General features: G+C 38.3%; 1 protein-coding gene across 2 annotated transcripts in view; it reads right to left on the bottom strand.

Moving 5' to 3' along the window:
• SLC26A7 (solute carrier family 26 member 7) overlaps positions 1-16,889 on the bottom strand; it is a 177,658-nt gene extending 160,769 nt beyond the window's left edge. For both annotated transcript variants that reach the window (XM_059043462.2, XM_059043463.2), the window contains exon 1: positions 16,653-16,889. In XM_059043462.2, coding sequence (XP_058899445.1) covers positions 16,653-16,845 — 193 coding nt within the window. In that variant the 5' untranslated portion in view covers positions 16,846-16,889. The remainder of the gene's footprint in view (positions 1-16,652) is intronic.
• Between the last annotated feature and the right edge of the window lie 3,735 nt (positions 16,890-20,624).

Here is a 20,624-nt window from a genome sequence, read left to right as displayed (position 1 = left end):
CTTTTCTTTTTTTCAATTGTTTTTAAGTGTATATTCTACGTTTTATTTTTGTTGTTGTTGTTGATGTTTGCTTGCCCCTGTTTCTGTTTTATTGCTCATTCTTTGTTTTCATTAGTATAATCCTTATTGACTATTCTTATATCAGAATTCTCTTGTTTTGTTGTCTGTTCCCTTGGTTTTTTGTCTTTTCTGTGTGTGTGTGTGTGTGTGTGTGTGTGTGTGTGTGTGTGTGTGTGTATTGTATTGCTGTTGCTACTGTTTGTTTACTGCTGTTCTTGTTATTTGCCCGGAGCTTTGTTTGTCTGTTTTTGTTCTGTTTTGTTGTTGTCAGAGTTTTTTGTTTCTCTTTTCTTTTCTCTATTTTTTGTCAGTCCACACTGTACAGCTTGCAGGCCCTTGGTTCCCCAACCAGGGGTTGGGCCTGGGCCTCCTGGGTGGGAACATAGAGTCCAGGATGTTGGAACACCAGAGAATTCCTGGGCCCAGGGAATATTAATCGGTGTGTGCATTCCTGAAGGTATCCATATCAACACGAAGACCTGACCCCACACAACTGCCTGCAGGATCCAGTGCTAAACACCTCACACCAAACAACCAGCAAGACAGGAACACAGCCCGACCCATCAGTAGACAAGTTGCCTAAAGTTGTACTAAGCTCACAGACACCCCAAAACACACCACCTGACATAATCCTGCTCATCAGAGAGAAAATACTCCATCCAACAGAGAGCAGGCACCAGGCCCTCCCACCAGGAAGCCTACACAAGCCCCTGGACCAACCTCACTCAACAGGGGTCAGTCCACAGAAACAAGAGGAGCTATGACCCTGCAGCCTGCAGAAAGAACACAATAAACACAATTGGTTAGACAAAATGAAATGACAGAGAAATACACTGCAGACAAAGAAGCAAGGTAAAATCCCACAAGAACAAATAAATGTAGAGGAAATAGGCAAAGTATCTGAAAAAGAATTCAGCTAATGATAATAATGATGTTCCAAGATCTAGGAAATAGAATGGAGAAAATACAAGAAACGTTTAACAAGGACCTAGAAGAACTAAAAATAAATCAGTGATGAACAACACAATAATTGAAATGAAAAATACCCAAGAATGAATCAACAGCAAAATAACTGAGGTAGAATAATGAATAAGTGAGGGGAAAGATAGAATGGCGGAGTTAAACAGAATAAAGAAAAAAGAATGAAAAGAATTGAAGACAGTCTCAGAGAATCTGGGACAACATCAAACACACCAACATTTGAATTTTTGGGGTCCCAGAAGAAGAAGAGAAAAAGAAAGGGACTGAGAAAATATTTCAAGAGATTAGAGTTGAAAACTTCCCTAATATGGGAAAGCAAACAGTCAATCAAGTGCAGGAAGTGCAGAGAGTTCCACACAGGATAAAGCCAAGGAGAAACATGCCGAGACACATATTAATCAAGCTAACAAAAATTAAATACAAAGAAAAATATTAAAAGCAGCCAGGAAAAGCAACAAATAACCTACAAGGGAATCCCCATAAAGTTATCAGGTGATCTTTCAGCAGAAACTTTGCAGGCCAGAAGGCAATGGCAGGACATATTTAAAGTGATGAAAGGGATAAACCTACAACCAAGATTTCTCTCCCCAGCAAGGATCTCATTCAGAATCGACAGAGAAATCAAAAGCTTTACACACAAGCAAAAGCTAAGGGAATTCAGCACCACCAAACCAGCAATACAACAAATGCTAAAGGAACTTGTCTAGGTGGGAAACACAAGAAAAGAAAAAGACCTACAAGAATAAACACAAGGGCTTCCCTGGTGGCGCAGTGGTTGAGAATCCGTCTGCTGATGCAGGACACATGGGTTTGTGCCCCGGTCCGGGAAGGTCCCACATGCCACGGAGCAACTAAGCCCATGAGCCATGGCCGCTAGGCCTGCGCGTCCGGAGCCTGTGCTCCGCAACGGGAGAGGCCACAACAGTGAGAGGCCCGCAAAAAAAAAAAAAAAAAAAAAAAAAAGAATAAACACAAAACAATTATGAAAATGGTAATAGGAATATACATATCAATAATTACCTTAAATGTGAATGGATTAATTGCTCCAACCAAAAAACACAGACTAGCTGAATGGATACAAAAACAAGACCCATATATATGCTGTCTACAAGAGACCGATTTCAGACCTAGGAACACATACAGACTGAAAGTGAGGGGATGGAAAAAGAGATTCCATGAAAATGGGAATCAGAAGAAAGTTGGAGTAGCAATACTCATATCAGACAAGATAGACTTTAAAATAAAGACTATTACAAGAGACAAGGAAGGACACTACATAATGATCAAAGGATCAATCCAAGAAGATATAGCAATTGTAACTATCTACACTCACAACATAGGAGCACCTCAATACATAAGGCAAATGCTAGCAGCCATAAAAGAAGAAATTGACAGTAACAATAATAGTGAGGGACTTTAACACCCTACTTACACTAATGGACAGATCATCCAAACAGAAAATAAATAAGGAAACACAAGGTTTCCTTGTGCACTTTTTTCTCAAGTGCACATGGAACATTCTCCAGGATAGATCACATCTTGGGTCACAAATCAGGCCTTGGTAAATTTTAGAAAATTGAAATCATATCAAGCATCTTTTCTGACCAAAACACTATGAGATTAGAAATCAATTACAGGTGATCCCACAGGCACTCACATAGCAAATCCAAAATGAAAATTATTTATTAATTATTTATTTTGATCCCTCCCACAACAAATTCTACTATAACAACAAAACAATATGCATTAAAAACAAAACAAACAGAAAAAAATGCTAGTAGTTCCTTGTTTACTTATGCCCTATCTCAGAAAATGGCATTGTCACCCATATAGTCACCCAATTCAGAAACCTAGAAGTTATCAAAAATGTTACCACCTTCTCTTTTACACCCTCACATTGCAGAGCACATTGATCACCTTATCTATTCCGTTTAATACTGGTGGATTCTGTCTCTCCTACTGCTCCTAATGCTGCCTTTCTCCGTTCAGACCACCGCCGTTTTTTCTTTCCTGAACGGGATTTCTCCTAATTAGTCTTTCCTAACTAGTTTCTTGCCTCCGTCAAGTATGTAATGTAAGCTGCTGCCAGAGTGATTATTCTATAACACAAACTTTTGTCACTCCCTGGCATCCTTCAAAATCCATCAATGTGCTCCATTACCCTGGAAAATAAGCCCAAACACTTTTTCCATGTTACTCAAGAAGACTTTTATGATCTGGACTCTGCTAACCTCTCCAGCTACAACTCCCACCAAGTTAGATTATTGACAAGTATTTAAACAAGCTATGTTCTTTTATTCTTCTTAACACTGCATATTTTTCTTCTTTCTATAGAGCCCTTTATCCATGGGCTACCCGGGAAACTTGTATTAGCCTTCAAGATTCAGTTAAAGTATAATTTCCTCTTGAAACTTTCCCTGACTACCAATCTCATCCCCACTCTAGGAACAGTTGATAATGTTATCAGTGCTATTGATGTACCTTACACATTCTTCATTTGTACAACATACCAAAATTATTATAATCACCTGCTTTTGTGTCCAGATCTCCAATTATATTGTGAAATCTATTGTTAAGGAAGCTAATAAGAATTAATTCCATTTGTAAGTAAACTATGTGCGTCAAGCAAAGTATTGGTATCTCTTTCATGGGGCTCCAATAAACAAAGAAAGAGGCCTAGGAATAAAATGATACATTTACCCAAAGCTATGAAGAGTATGAGAAGAAAAACAAAGGATCAAAGCAAAGAAATTTCCTGATTATCCGGTGGATGAAGGCACAAGCGAGGTTAAGTGGTCAAGAAGATTATAAAGAGGTCAGGAAATGAGGTTAATAAGCAATTCATTGCAGAACCCAGCACCAGCTCAAGGGTGTTGAATGCTAGATTTTTTAGGAGGTGCTGACCACATAAACCATGACTGGGAGCTTCAAGGCTTCTCACAGGTCCTGACTCTCTTTCCCCTTGAATACTCTGAGTAAAGTTGAACAGGAACTTTACCATGGCATATTTTATTGGGATTTTGTTTTTGTTTTTGTTTTTGTTTTTGTTTTTTGAGGATCAAGTTTATATAGCACTCCTCTAAACCACACACTAGGCCCAGGACCAGCAGGGGATAAGAACTTTCCTCCCCACTTTACATTAACTGCTGGCTAATGTCTTCTTCCCTATTTCTCTTTGCCAGCTTGGTGCATCTTCTCACTACCTCCAATGGGCTCAGGCCCACCTACTAAAATTTGAGGCCTGCTCATGTCCTGGATAGAAAATTAGAAAAGACTATGAGATATATCCATGCTGCTGGGTCCCTAGACTGTAATTGAAAACTTTTTACCCAGAATCTTGGACCCAGATACTAATCCTGAGTTGCTCTTACACTTTGCCTGAGCTTCTGACACTTTATTTTCCAGTTTTACCTTTTGTGTTCTTGTCCCACTTGTTGACACCCAGGTGCTAAACATTACACTCACAGGCTGAGTTTGTATGCCTTACTTAACCTCCCTGGACCTGACTTCAATTCTACCTTCTCAAATATCTTGATTCCATCCACCTCTCTCTATTTACAGTGTCACAACCTCAGCTCAAGTGGTAGAGAAGTCCTCAGACTTCTCTCCACCACCTTCCACTTCCCCCACCCAAGAGGAGGACTGCTAATAGGAGGGGTCAAAGTAAAACACCTAGGAAGACAGATTTCTTGATGGGAAAGGCTATGTCCACATGTGTATGTTTTTGCTCTTGTACTATTTCTTCATCCACGCTACTGATATGATAAAAAAACTAGGGTGTGCCTCAAGGTCAGTTCTGATACATCTCTTTTCTTTCTACAGGCACATCCAAATCTTAGCTTTACAAGAAAAAAGGAAATAGCTCTTCAACTTCAGACCTAAATTGTTTTGCTCCATTCCAGGTTTGCTAGATCTATGGTTTAAAACACTAATTCAGCTAATAAAGTAGGATACATTCCCTAAATGTTACCTGTGTATATAGTTCCCTTGAGATCCTCTCCAGAGAAAGAGTGCTTGGAAGGACTTGATTTATTAAAATTCCATTTCATACAATACCATGTACCTTTAGGTAATCAAATCTTACCAATTTTTTAAGACTCACTTTGTTCTCTATGCTGATCCAGTTTTTACAACCAAATATTCATTTCATGTCATGTTATGTAGATAGGATTGTACTACTCTTCACTTTTCTTAATAAAAACACAGAAATCTTTGGCAGCTACCTACGTTATACAATCTACTCAGAAAGTGGCTGAAACCAATACTCTACAAACTTTCATTAAGAAAATGTTCCCACCCTTATGTACCCACATCAGAATATCTTCAAGGTTGAAATAACAAGATCATATTCTCATATACTTTTGTACAAATTTCTGAGGAAGGAAAAAATAATAAGGCCCTTGTGGGCTGGATTGTTGTCTTTTTCTTCTCTCTTTCCAAGAACATAGCAAAGGACTATTTTTTCAAGTATTTTTTAAAATAGAAATGAATAAAGAACCCTAGGAAGACAGATTAGTATTCTTGAAAACAAAATAATTAGGTGGTAGTAGGCACTTTCAAGAATTACTTATAAGAAATCAAACACAAACTGTGTGGGTAATGATAAAAGTTATTTCCCTCTGACAACTAATTTATGGTGGTCTTAACACTGTTATTAACAAACCACAATATAACCAGCTGTCTGGTTCACAGCATCAATGGGCTCAGGGTTAAGTGATATTACAAGTGGATCTCTCAGGGTAAATTTACATATATCCAAGAAACACAACTGTATGAAACAAAATTCCTATAGAAATACATTCTCTTGGTTCACAGACAAGTACTGTTAATCAAAGATCATTGGTTCTGGGCTTCCCTGGTGGCGCAGTGGTTGAGAGTCTGCCTGCCGATTTAGGGGACACGGGTTCGTGTCCTGGTCCAGGAAGATCCCACATAGCGGAGCGGCTAGGCCCGTGAGCCATGGCCCCTGGGCCTGCGCATCCGGAGCCTGTGCTCCACAATGGGAGAGGCCACAACAGTGAGAGGCCTACATACCACAAAAAATAAAATAAAATAAAGAGCATTGGTTCTAATCACTAGAGGGGTTAAGGCAAAATACATCATGTTTTCATACTATAGCTTATTGTACAGGTGAGATCTCACAAGAGTGAAAATAATTACCATGATCAAAAAGCTTCATGATCAACAGACCTACAAACTTAAATATTAGAAACAGTAAGAGATTAAAAGTTTCCATGGGGAGAGTAGCCACAGGAAAGCTCTATCCCATCATCTCAATTATGATTTTTTACTATCAAGAAACATTTGAGAACCTACTATGTGCCAAATGCATTGGTAAGAGCTAAAAGGGTTTCCTAGGACTCAGGACATTCGTTGCTAAAACCAGGATTATTGGTCATCCTAGACGGTAAACAGTCCCTGCCACCAAGGAACTTATAGCTTAGAAGAAAAATCAAATATAAATAAAAAACAAATGTGACAGAGTTAATTAAGTGGATAAGAGAGGGTATTCTGGGAAAACAAAATAGAGGTATCTATCAAACATCTTCTGAAAGCCCATAGTTCTCAACCCTAGCTGCTCATTTTACTTTATTTTTTATCATTAGTTGAGGAAGCTGAGGTGCAGAACATTAAATGATTTGCCCTAAATTCCTCAGAGATTTTGATTTAATTGGCATAGGGCTTGCTTGGGCATGGGTATTTTTTTTAAGTGCTGAAAGAGATTATAATATGCAGCCAAGGTTCAGAACTACAGAGCTAAACCCAGCCTGAAATGTGCTAAGATATAATCAGGTGAAGGGGGCCAGGGGAGAAAGATTGTCCATTTAAGAGGAAGCAGTATGTGCAAATGTCCTGAGGCAAAACAAGCATGACCCTTTAGAACACTAAGAGCAGTTCAGTGTAACCAGAACACAGGATGAATGTAAGGAGAGATGTACGTGAGATCCAGATATTGAAGGGCCTTGAAAAAACATTTTCAGAAGTCCATGCCTGTGTAAAGAGAGAAAATTGGATATTTATAGTTTGCTTTGTATGTAAAACAACTTGTTTTTCTAAATGCTTTGATAGGTTTGGACAATCAAAGTGTCTTTGAGTTGAGTTTGAGAACATCCTACTCTCGACCTGAAGAGGATGAATAACAGGAGTGAAGTGGTATTAATGTAAAAGCATAGGGAGTGTTGGGGAATATGATAACTTGCAAAGTCCATGCCTACATAAAGGGTACAGGTGCCGGTCAACTTCAGCCTATTGTTTCCATTCGGGAATATTAGCCCTTTGCTGTTAGATGATTATATTTAAATGAGGAAAAAACTCTCAATTTTAAAATGAAGTCTTCTAATATTTATACGTTGGCTCCCAACATTATACAAGCCAATAAAAATGCACCTGCGGTTTCAGTTCCAGGGAAGTATTTGGAGTTCCAGGGAGCCAAGATGGAAGGGATGAGAAGGAAGACAGTAAGGGAAAGTGAGAGAGGCCAGTCAGACGGTGTGAAGCAAGGATGCTATGAAGAGTAAAATAGCAAATTAAAAAGCCATTTGCAATGGCAGAGCTGAAGGAATTTAAAACAACGATACCCACTGTATAACTTAATTTTTTTGTGTAGTTTGAAAATAGATAATAGAGGGATGAAATTATAATGAGAAGACATTATAACTGGCAAGAAATGAATAATGGTGACTTTTTATTAAGATAGGAGCACGGGCTCAAGAGTTAGAAAGACACACATTTAAACACTTCCTATGCTTTATAGAAACTGTATTACCTTGCAATACAAGCAAACTAATCAGCCTTCCTTCATCTGTAAAATATAAATAATATCAAACTCTTGGGTTATTATGAAGATTCAATGATATAGCATGCAGTGAATGTTTAGCACAGTTTGTGGGACATTTTAAGCATTTAGCAAATGTAATATTACCAGGGAGGTTACCAGGGAGGTTGCCACAAGGACAATGGGCATTCAGATCCATTAGAGAGACATTAAAAGGAAAGAATTTATAAAACTTGAATAACTGAATATGGCTGAAGGGGGAAAAGGCAGTAAAGATCCCCACTAGACTTCTGGCATAGACAACTGAATAGATGGGGGTGACTTTCAGTATAATAAAGAATAGAGGATAAGGACTATTTTCCCCTTTTATTTCTCCCTAGCTTTCAGTAAACTCTCATACAGACATTTTATCCTGTGTCACCTCTGCCACATGGTAAAAGCTATTATTGTCCGTTGATGCTGAGGCCAGTATTAAAGCACATCTCTCCTTCCTCCCACACCCTAAGCTAGTGTAGCAGGGGGTATGAGAGGCTCTCAAGGGAAAGAACAGGAGCTCTGGTATAGGTACTTCTTCCCACTGGCACAGCCCTCTTCCCCTCTCAACCAGAATCTCTGGGTTTTATTTTATCAAGGAAGGTGACATGTCATCATGTGATGGGGCAGCCTGAGGGGCTGATGTGCAGTGTGCTGCTCAGTGTCATTCCCAGTCCCACTCAGGTTATGTCTGTTATACACAAAGCAAACTGGAGAACAGAAAGCAGTGAGGGATGAAAGATGGCGCCCAGCAGATTTACATTTCAATCCCTCTTAACAGTACTAGAATTGAGGGCAAGTCACCCAGTGTTCTCAACCTCAAACTCCTCTTCTCATGAAAATGACTGTAAAGTATGAAATATCTATCTTGCTGGGTTTTATAAAATTAGAGACAATTTGTGTAACACATTTAAATTGTAATAACCCTCAAATGTGTAGTTAAGGTGATTAGAAGTAACCCAACTTAAACCTAACTAACAACAACCAAAAGAGTGTTTGCACATGCAAGTGAAAAGTCAGAAGTGTACTAGCTATCATCAGTACTCAGTTTCTCTCTGCTACGCCCTTTTCTGGGTTGGCTTCATTTTCAGGCTTTGGAGGCCCAGGGAAGTTTTAGAGGCACAATCATCCTTACTGTTAGTAGTCTCAGCACAAAGGAAGATGTCTTTTCCTTTCTTCCTGAAAGGTTCCACACATGTCCTAGGATCCAGAGAGATTGGACCTTTCAGGTCATTTGTATTGCCATCACCATTTAAAAATAAGAAATGACTGGTTTGTTGTGTTGTAAACCTCCTTGTACCTAGGGGGGAAATTATCACCATTGATCCAGTCACTGGCCAGGTGTATGGAATTGTGCTAATTATCAAGACTTGAGGCACAAGTCTTCACCTGGACCAACAACTGTCTGGATGCAGCTCTCAACACTGATGTACATTAGAACCTGGGACAATTTAAAAAAGAAGAAACACAATGCCTCCATGTCTGGGAACTACTCCCAGGAAAGCTGATTTAATTGTTTGTCACGCGGCCCAGGTACCAATGTTCTTTTAGGCCCCAAGGTGGTTCCAGTGGGCCCCAAACTTGAGAATCCTGGCTGAGGGAGACTTATTTTACTGATCATCCTAGAGCCAAAATTAGAATCTCACCTGAACCATGTATACCAAAAATGGAAGAGAGGTTGTTCCTCAAAACAAATCCAAGGCATAATTACTAAAAGAAGCAAGGATGGATCCTAGCTGGCAAAAACAGAGGTCTATTACTATATAAGTCACACACCTAATCTTCACAGCCACTACACATCTGTTTGTTGCAAACCTTCCCAAGTTTTCAACACTCTAAAATGGAAGGTCATGGTTCTTCCATGTGAACAGGTCTAAATATTATAGGGAGTATTATTCTAAGTGCAGAAATATATAAATAGCCTTTAAATACACAAATCACCATTAATTTACATTTAAGAAACAAAGGAAATCAGAAGTGCTGAATGAAGCCTAGAGCTATGGGTATGAGCATGTGTCATGGAATGAGGGGAAATGGAGAAGTGAAAAGACAGCAGAGTGTTCCTAGCTCCTGTGTACATTTTTATGGAGGTCAGGGAAAGTATCATTTCGACTTATTTAGCAATATTTGGCTGCCATTGTTCCTGGAGAAACGTTACTAGATATAATAAATCATTATAATCTCTCTACATTATAATCTACATGTTTATAGTGATTAAGGGGGTCAGGTTAGAGATATGTAGCTAATGCTAGGATTCTTAACCCTCAGGGCTGAGACCATGCAGGGAAAATTTCTCAGATAAGCCTTTAATTTTCAAAGTGCAGTATGTGTCAGGAATTTCCACTTATCATTCCACGTGTCACTAAGCTGCCCTCAGGAGTGCAATGAAGATTAGCTTCCACACATTTTGGTGCCAGTAATGCCACAAGTGATACATAATTATAAAGAACATACACCCTTTGTCTGTGGCTCAGAACACTGTGGTTTGAACAACAGGCAACCTTATGGCAGCATAAAATTTTCCTGGTTTGGCAACAAAAAGTCTAGGTGATCTCTTGGAATGCAAGTCAAAACACTCTCATATTCCTCCTCAGTGTATTAGGTACTTATATGGCAAGTCATGCATTTTAGGTCTCCACCCTGTCTCAATGTTTGAGTTTTCAGATTGGAAAAATAAGAAAATATTTCCTGCAAGCGGTCATTCAGGGTACAATGTGAACTAAATACTCTAGAGTCATACTGCTTAACTTGCAAACCATGTTAGTGACATGTTTAAGTCAATGACATTCTCTAGAATGTTTGTTCACCTTCAAACTACATTCTGTAGTGAGGTCCTACAAGATGTCAGTTAAAGAACACTGTGGTAGATGCCAGTTATAATGGTTTTCACCTGATGTTAGTACTGAGTGCTCCCAAATGTTTTTAATATTTTAAAAAACACAAATCATTTCTAAGAAATATTTGAACATGGTGAAAGAATGACCTAAAATTCCTTTTCTTTTTTTCTTGGAAATGAACACACATACACATATATATTTACTTCGGGGAGTAAATATCTACTTTGAGGACTCCTTTAGCAGTCTGGTATAGCCTATGAACCCGTTCCTAGAATACTTTCTTAACATAAGTAACAGAAAATACATAGAATTAAAAGAAATGAAGTATTCATGCTCTCCCTGGCCGGGTCTAAGCCACGCCAGACTAGGGACAGACGTTCCTGTCCCTCGCCTCCCCGCCCTCCCCAGCCCCGTTGAGGGGTGTGTGGAAGGCAGGGGTGCGGCCTCTGACCCTGACCCTCAGTCTCCCGCCCCCTGCCTCACGGCCTCGGGGGAGCCGTGGTCCTCTGACGCAGCAGACACTCTCGCTTTGCCTCCTTGGCGTGTGCCTCGCCAGCGGTTCTCCCCGAGGTGGGGGGGGGGCGGCCCGAGGTGGGGTTGGGGGGGGGTCCCACCCCGCACTGCACGCCCCTGTCGGTGCCTGAGCGTGCCTCTCCGGGCCCTCTGTGGTGCCCCTGGAGCGCTCCAGGTCGTCCCTCAGGTGCCTGAGGCTGAGTGGTGGTGTCATTTCCCTTTCCCAGCGCGCTCCTCTGGTCCCCGCGACGGTGGTGTGTCCCGTGAGCAGCGCTCTTGGGGGGCTCGAGATGGTAAGAGAGGCGTGTCTGTCACCCCCTCGGTGGAGCTAGGTGCCACCTCGTCGTCGTCGTCCTCTTGCGGTGTGCCCTGGGGAGACTGACTTTGGCCGGGCAAACGCCACATGTGCCCCTTTGTGGGGGTCGCAGACGGGCGTGGGGATGACCGTGGTGGGCCAGGGCCTGCAAGAGGGGGGGCTATCACGCTTCTCGGGCGTGCTCCCCCCTTCAAGAGCCCGCTGGACGAGCCTGAGAGCAGCACAGGTCGTGCCTTGGCCCTGACCGTGAACGCTCCTGTGGGCCGTGCGCTTACCCATACTGCAGCAGCCCCACCTCCTCAGCCCAGTCAAGGGCTGGAGGCCAGTGGAGCGCCTCCGTGGGCCAGAAGGGAAGACGATGGGTGGGAGACGACGCGCCCTCGGTGAGAAAGCCTTCTTTAGTTATCCGAGAGGGAGCCTTGGGGTACCGGACCCCCAAGCTGCTGCCCCTCCCAAGCGCAGTGGCCACTGCGGTGAGTGCCAGAGCACGTGGGCAGGACCCCTCGCCTTCCCCGGATGGGTGCGCCGGCCTGCGGTGGGGCCCAGCGCCTGCTCTTTGAAAACGAAAAAAGGAAAAAAAAAAAAAAATAGAAAGAAAAAAATTAAAAACAAAAGAAAAAAAGAAATGAAGTATATTAGAATATATTAATGCAAGTTCACAGACCTGAAAGTTTTGCGGATTTAAGTTAAGAGCCTAGTCTTATGTATTCTCTCTTAAAGGTTTTATTTAAGAATGAGTTCAAGGCATCTCAACAAAACATGTTAGAAAATGTCTTGGCAAGGGATACAAATTCAGACACTCATAGGGATAGGCAGATAATAGGGATACTAGGAGGAAGGGTGGCAGCAGATGTGTGAATGGTAGAAACTGTAGCAAAATACAAAGCACACGCCCTGTCCACAGGGGAAGCCAGCAGGTTTTTACCACATGGGAACATGAGCCCCTTATGGCCATGTATTTCCCTTTTTCAAGAGAAGCCAGGCACCTAGATTTTCATATGAACTATACAGATGGGTTAATGTTGGTTGGAGAAAAAAATTAAACACTGGGATGAAGGAAACACAGACAAATCTTTTACCAGATTTGTCTGGTGGGCTATAAGTTTATAAATTCAGGAAAGTAAGGGAAATTGAAAGAAACTAATTACTCACATTTTTATGTATTTTTTATTATCGATATCTTTATTACATTTATTTTGAAAACATAAGAATTAATTTAAATTTAATTTCCTTCCTAGAGTGGCAGCATGTTACCATAAAACAATCAGAGCCTTCAGGAGCTAAATTGTTTATTTAATGATATGGAGAAACATTTACTGAAAACCTATGTTACTAAAAACCTATGTTGATGCACCAGGTACAAGTCGTCAAAAATATAAAGATTAAGACATTCTTTCCAAAGCTTACCCACCAGTGCATAAAGAGTTGTACCAAAAGATTACAATACAATCTGTTAAGGCCTATCATAGAGATATGTAAAAAGTACAAAGGGAGTAGGAGGTAAGACAACATATATCTTTCCCAGGAGATTGGGAGGGATTCTCAGAGGAAAGATCTCTTTGAGTAGAACTTTGCATTAAGGGTCCCAGATTATTAATGATCTAATAGATTATTCTGAAGAATTGGGCTTTTATCCTAGAGGAAACAGAGGGTCACTGAAGAATTCTGAACAGGGAATTGATGTTTAGATTTTTATGATTATTCCAGCTACAGTATGGAATGGCCTACAGGAGGAGATAGAGTAGAGAATGAAGACCCACAAGATGATGGTTTCAGTAGGTCAGTGAACTAGGGCAGTAGCCGGGAACATGAAGTAAGACTACTAGTTTGGAAAGATATTTAGGGAATAGAAACAACAGAACCTAGTGGTTGATTGTACACTAGATGGTAGAGTAGCAAAAGAGAGGGAAGAGTTGAGAATGACTTGAGACTCTGTGAGAGGTAGTCTGGTACAAAGGTGAGAACATAGTCCTGGGAGCCAGACCACTTGGGTTAAAATCCTATCTCTTCTAACTCATTTCTGTGTGGCTTTAAGCAAGTTATTTATTCTCTGTAAGCCTCAGTTTTGTATATATGTCAAGTGTTCTTTTGTGTCTAAAAATTACTGTTATTATTATTTATTACAATAATTCTGGTTAGGATGGTGGTATCATTCAGTCTGTTTCTTTTAGAAGACTAGCATTACATTTGAAGTGCTTTTAGGAGATTCTAGGTTTGTATAGTTGAATACATGGATCTCAGGTTGCGAAGAAATTTTCAGTAGTACAGTGAAGGTGTTTAGAGCCTCTGATGCAGATGAAATAGCCTAAGGCATTTTCAGAGAAGAAGGCCCATTAAACACTAATGTTTAATGGGTAGATAGAGTAGGAAGCAAAATCTGCAAAGGCTCATAATAAGAGAATGCCAGAGAGGTAGCAGAATGTAAACAGAAGAGCAGTATCTAAAGCCCAAGAGAAGAAATGGTTTTAGAAAGGCTATGGTCAACACAGAAAATACTACAGAGGAATCAATTATGATGATGACTGGCAAGTGTCTATATTTAACAACTAGGAAATCTTTAATAAAGTAATTTAAAATGGCTCTTCGGTATTTGACATATAGAAAAGACTCAAATGTTAGTTTCCTTTAACCTTAATTTTAAATGCATTTCTAGAGAAAGAAGAATTAAAAACAACTACTGGATTGAATTATATAATTTTTTGTACTTGTAGGTTAAAAAACATTAAATTCAACAATTTCATGTAATTCAACTATGTTGAATAACTGAAAAGCTGCTTCAAAGACTGGTAGAGTAAAATCAGATTTTTGTTTCTCTTGTTTGCATTATGATGCAAGAGCAAAAATTACCCCTTCTTTCTTCTAATTTTTCCTAAAGAAATGAAGTTGATAATGATTGCCAATACTGTATTCACATGAATAGCAGGTAATGATATCTAAGTGCCTTCCTTACTCCGTGTTCTACTGTAGTTATTTCCCTTGTCACTCTGCCTTTGAGTCTAAAAACTACAGGGGTGAAACCTAAACACAAAGGTAATTTAAAGGAAAGGATATTCACACCTTTCCAAAGAAATTCCTTCTATTACTAATAACATTGCTATTATGAAAAAGTCTAGTTATTTTGGCAGTGTAAAGTATAAAGCATAAAATGTTGAGTGTTAGCTTTGGAATCAAGTCCTGACTCTACCACTTACCAGGCATGAGGTCCAGGGAAAATTATTTACTTGTCTAAACTTCCACTTTCTCATATGGAAAATGGAGGACTGCTATCGTTTGGGATTTTGTTGTGATAGGGTAAGATAATGTGTATAAGGGATTTATAACAATGCCCCTTACAACAAATGGTAGCTTATGATATTTACTCATAGTGGGTAAGTATGAGAAAGTTTGAGAGAATTGTTTTTAAAGTACTTTTAGAAGGATTAGTCTGTCCATACACCAACAAAAACCTTTAAGTTCTTTCTAGCAGTGTAGCCTTCCTTGCCCAATCACTGGGAGCCTTCCAAGAGAACCAAGAGCCAAATCCATAACTTCCAAGACACAAGGGCTGAGTAAGCTTTGTGCTTCTCATCAGTCGGCGGCTGGCTAACATATTTCTTCATAACCAGTGAAATGCATGACTCATAAAACAAAACCCCTCAATATTTATATCCAAAGAAAAGCCATACAATTAACTACCAAAGACACATAAATGATAATGCTAATGATGTATCACAGGTATCCTTATCATATCCCAAATTTTCTTATTAACCTGATATTTAACAAAGATGAAAAAAATTTAGTTTTAGAAATATATTTTTCTTTCACTTTACAATAAATTAAAGCAAAATAAATTTATAAAATATGCTGAAACTATCTGATGAAAAAGTCCTTGTAAGCTCATCACCTTAGTTTCAAAGTCCATGGTAGTGTCTCACTTAGAATTTAAAATTCAATAAATACAATCCTAAAAAAATGCCTTAACCTGTTATTTACTATGCATTTTTATGAAAGACTACTATGCTTTGCTTTTGGCAAAATGGTCATTACAAATATAATAGAAGACTATTCAGGGAAATGGAATCCCAGAAAGTATGATAGTATTATGGATCTTAAAGTAAAGCCACCAGTGCAGATGTTCTTAATCATACTAAAAACAGAAACACATAAACCAGTTTGTTCCAGCTACAGAATAATTCAATTAGAAAAGTGCTTATAATTTAACGGTATGAATAATAGTTCAAGCCAGGGAGGTAGTAAAACTGCAAAAAAATATAAATCTACAGAGTCTGTGCCAAGGAACATTTTACAAATTCTCAAGGCTGAAAAAATCAGTTCCTTTTCTTGCTACGGGTAGAAAGTTATTACCTGAATTAATTTTTAAAAATACAATGAATATACCTTTCAGGAAAATACACACACAAAAAACACATTTTTGTACATGCTCATACATGCTCATACACTGTATGCACACCAGTTACCTAAGAGTTTTCACCAAGAAAAACATCTGTCTAAATCCAGAATATCATTTATAATCTGCTTTGGGAAAGTTAAAATCAGACTTCTCACCAATTTAAATTTTGTATTGAGAAACAAACAGTATGTAATGTGATACAGAATTAAATCAGCATGTGAAAACTCTAAGCTCTAAGGACACACAGGATTCTCTCTGCAAATAATGATCTTGGAAAAGAGCCTCCTTTATGTACAGAAAGGTCTACTCCTTGCTTATAGCAACTCTCAAGACTACAAAGGTACTTGTATGCTGCTAATTAGGTTTACAAATGACTTGTTCAAGCAAGGAGATATTTTATAGCTTGATTCAGCTTAAGTAGGAAGCTGTATCAGCAAGGTCAAACTATAAAAACTCATTCCCCACAATTACTGAAATTATTGATCTTTACTCATATAGTATGAATTTTAACATTGCAAATATATAATGCCATTAAAAAATTGGTTTGATGCTTATTAGGTATCAAAAATAGCAAAAAAAAAAAGACAACTAGGAAAACATTTCTATACAGATATTCAATGTGTTTATTCCCCCAAAGTCAATTAAAATACATTTCATTAATAGATCTTAGGTCACAGATCTTACTGCCAAGAAAGCAAAGTGATATCTATTCTGCATAAAACAGGAAAATCAAATGCAGTACTTTACCTTGTGTCACCTGTTGAACTGCCAGCATTATCCCAGACACAGCGTCTGGAAGCAAATTTTCTTTCAAATTGTAATGTGTTGCCCATTCCAAAATAGGTAGCCGCCTTCTACACCACTGTTTAAAGTCTTCACAATGGGGCATATGCATCTTGCTCCAGAGCACACTTTTCTTTTTTCTCTTTTCCCCTGTCATTTTCAGATTACCTCTTGTAGAAGGAAACTTCCTTAAACAAGAAAAAAATCGTAGCAGAACACCTCCTTTCAATGCCAGGCTCCAACTCGTCTGTGGTTTACAATGTCAAAGCAATCCAGAAAATAAATCAATAAAAGAAAGAGGGAGAGAGACAGCACTTAAATATATGCAGCCAGGCTGTATGTGTTATTATGGTACAGCTAATTATGCTAGATGAAAGATACAGATTAAAACCTTGAATTCTTATTTGAATGAGATGGAGAAATGGTCCCTGTTAGTATAATATTTTTCTCATCTTGGAAAAGTAATGGATTCAGTGTTAAGTTGGTGTAGAGTTCTCTTGCCAGTAATTCCCCTTATATTCACTGCAGTCTTATGTTTTGGCTTAAATCCCAGCAGCTAATGAGGTAGTTCTGGGCATGTGTTGGAAGTGGGCCGGGTTATGCTAATGAACCCAGGAAGCATTTAGCTATTCCCGTCTCTCCCTACAAGCTATGCAAAACCATAAAATTGCCAGAGAGGTTTGCCATGCAAAATGTATTCAGGGAATCTAGATTTACTTCTTTAGGGAATGTATATTTTCAATATATCAAACAACTACCAGTTCTAAAACATTCAGAAACGTAAGAGGCATTGCTAAATGTCTTTTTTTTTTTTTTTTTTGCCTGGGAGACGAGATTTTCATTCATACAGAAACATTCAGACAGCCACTGCCCAGTCTGGGAACAGAATAACCAGTTCTCATAAACAAACTGAAATTTCATTTCATGGGCTAAGAAAATATGCATACAATGAACAATTATTTGTGGCAATAGTTATTTCCTGTCTCTGAATTGTTCATTCAGTTTTCTCTATTTTTCCAATTATATAATTCTCACACTCGTGCTCTTGTAACTGAAATTTCTGAGGAATGACATATGGTTCATACTGCTGTTTGAAATGTCCCCAATATTTTTTATGATTCTGGCCTCTTTTCACATGACTTTTGGGGGGTTTCTCTAGTTTTAAAAGGATGTTACATTTTATAATGGAACAGTCAGGCTGTCAAAGACATTTATTTTATGATTGTAAGGCCCAGCCCCCAGAATAAAAAGCCTGCATTTATGAGCTGTGCCATTCAAATTAACCCAAAAAAGCCAATATATTAACTAAAATTGTGAAGCTAAGAAAAAGAATACCATGTATAAAGTTTGCTGGAGCCCTTTTAATGCCTATTTGTCCAGAGAGTAGAGATCTGTTTTCTGGAAGTCTTTAGAATAACGAAGTACTTGGACACCTTGGCTACCTCCAAGGTTCCCTGCTGTACTTTTCCCCATTGTTTTTAAATTAAGGTGAAGATCTACTCTCTCAGTCTTCCAAAAATGACATCACTGGCTTTCTATCTGTGTGAAAATACCTCTCTTTTTATAAATCAAATGAATCCTAAATATAGTGATATATGTACACTTTATTCATGTGTACAGAATAGAATTTGCTTTGTGTTTTTCCAATTGTTTACATATGTTACATTTATGAACCTTTCATTAATTTAGATTTGGTGTCCCATCAGAGACTCAGTTGTAGTATTTTAGCCCTATTCTTCTGATGTCAGAGGTAGACTCATCAGATAAGGAAATCCACCTTTAATAGGTATGCTATGTTGCTTTTTCTTCACAAATAGAAATCTAACTTTGTTTTATATACTCTACTCATTACATAAACAAAGAAATCTAGAAGCTATATATAAACTGAGTATTATTACTTTTATAATCAAAATAAAGAGTAAAGATTTTTTTTCTAAACATATCTAGGTGAAAAATCCAAATCCATATTAACAAAATGAGAAGAATAATTGAAAGCTTAAATACAGAAATCACCAATCAACAGCTATGATTTGTGTAATTTCAATCATGTAAAAAAAAAATTTGTGTCCAATGTTAGTAACAAAGAATTCACATGAATAGAATTCTTAGAATTGAAGATGAATCTATATCAAAATATCTAATCATATTAGTGCCAGCAATTGCTCTAAAACATCCTAAGACCAGGAGAGAAATGAAATTAGTTTGATAAAATAGTTCTGTAGTCTCTCAATAAAAGAAATAAAACTCCTAAAAGTTACAGTAAATATTTCCTAAAAATATTTTTTAAGTATAAATCTGGAATTACAACTCCAGGTTTTCTTCCAAATCCATGTGCTTAGACATTATTTAAAACATGCCAAAATCTCACTCCAAAGCATGGTATCAAGAGTATGATTGATTGATTATAACCAGCAGTACCAAAACACTTTTGTGAAAAAATTTATTCACACCCACGAGACTCTTAGAGCACATTACCCAGTCCATAAAATTCAAGAGTAAACATATTTATTCAAAAGTTTCAATGGCTAAAATTGCTTAAAGTTCAGTACTACATGTCATCTATATAAGATATCTCTTCCCAAATGTCCAGGTAACACCTATACAAATAAAAAGTTGAATTTATCTTCCACCTCCCATGTAGAACAACAGAAAAAGTATTGTTCCTAAAATATTTTGATCACATCCCTGACATGTTAGAACTTCCAGTGATTTCCAATATTACACTTAAACTCATTAGCACAAGCATGTAACACTTTCTCCACATCTCTACCCCTCCTCTAACTACATATCAACTCTATTTAAATCAGCAAGTATTTAGTGATCAATCACATTTTGCTAGACTGTGGGAAATGTGATAGAAGGATGGGGGAGGGGAAGATATTGTCTATTTTCTAGGGGTTATTTAATGAAGGAAATAGAAAAAGGCAGAATAGGATAAACTAACAATCAAGTCACACAATGAGTGTTATGGGAGCTCAAAGGATGGAGAGTTGCATTCCCAGTGAGAAAAAAAGGCTTCCCACCTTGACAAGACCCTGTGTTCTAGCAGGTTAGTATACTTGCTCTCTGCTGCACACTGACTCTTCAGTTTATCTCTGTACTAATTTCTCTAGTTCCATGGTTTTTCCCTTGTCTAAACATTTACTCAGTACTTACCTCTTCCATGAAAATTTCCCTGGCTTCCACACAGTTCTGTTCTTGCTGAACACCCAAGATCCAAGTAACCAGGCTATTCATGGGTATAAAGCTATAGTCATTGTCACTGTCTATTGATTTTCTTCCTCGAAATTTATTGCATGTGATTTTAACCAGTCTGGCTCATGAGATTGTAAATTCCTTGTGAGTAGGGATTATTCACATAACTTCCTTTGCCTCTTTCCTTAGGATCTAATGGAAGGTTCTGCAGACATAAAATCTACTCAGTATTAACATATGACTGTCCCTACTCTTGAAATTACCAAAGAATCATTTAATCTATCTCAGCCTAGTTTCCAGACTGTGCTGTTAAAGAATCAGGAAAATAGGTAGAGATAGAAAGAGATTTAGAGATAGTAGTGGGAAAAATAAGGAGAGATTCTGTTTTTACTTGCTCAACCTCTCCCTATTCTTTCATAATATAAGGAAAATCCTATCTTTTTCAACATGATTCCTTTTTCTTATATTATAGAATATGAAGAATGTAGAGAGGAAAAACTAGAGTAAATGCAGAAGAAGAAAGAGATGAGACAAAAGAAAGAAAACCTCATGGACAGGAGTTTCAGAGAGAGTTTTAGAGGGTTAGTGTGTGACAGGAAAATTGCTCTCGAGCAATTATGATAAAAGAGCGAACTGAGCCAGGCACAAATGAAGAAAAGTGTTAAAGAAAAACATTTTAAGAAAAGTTGTGCACTATAAACTGGATCATACTTAATAGTTTTTGAGAAACACTAGTAAAGA

Source organism: Kogia breviceps, chromosome 17 (assembly GCF_026419965.1).
Source record: "Kogia breviceps isolate mKogBre1 chromosome 17, mKogBre1 haplotype 1, whole genome shotgun sequence".
NCBI lineage: Eukaryota > Metazoa > Chordata > Mammalia > Artiodactyla > Physeteridae > Kogia > Kogia breviceps.
The sequence above is the reverse complement of the archived record's forward strand: the minus strand, read 5'-3'. Positions and strand labels throughout refer to the sequence as shown.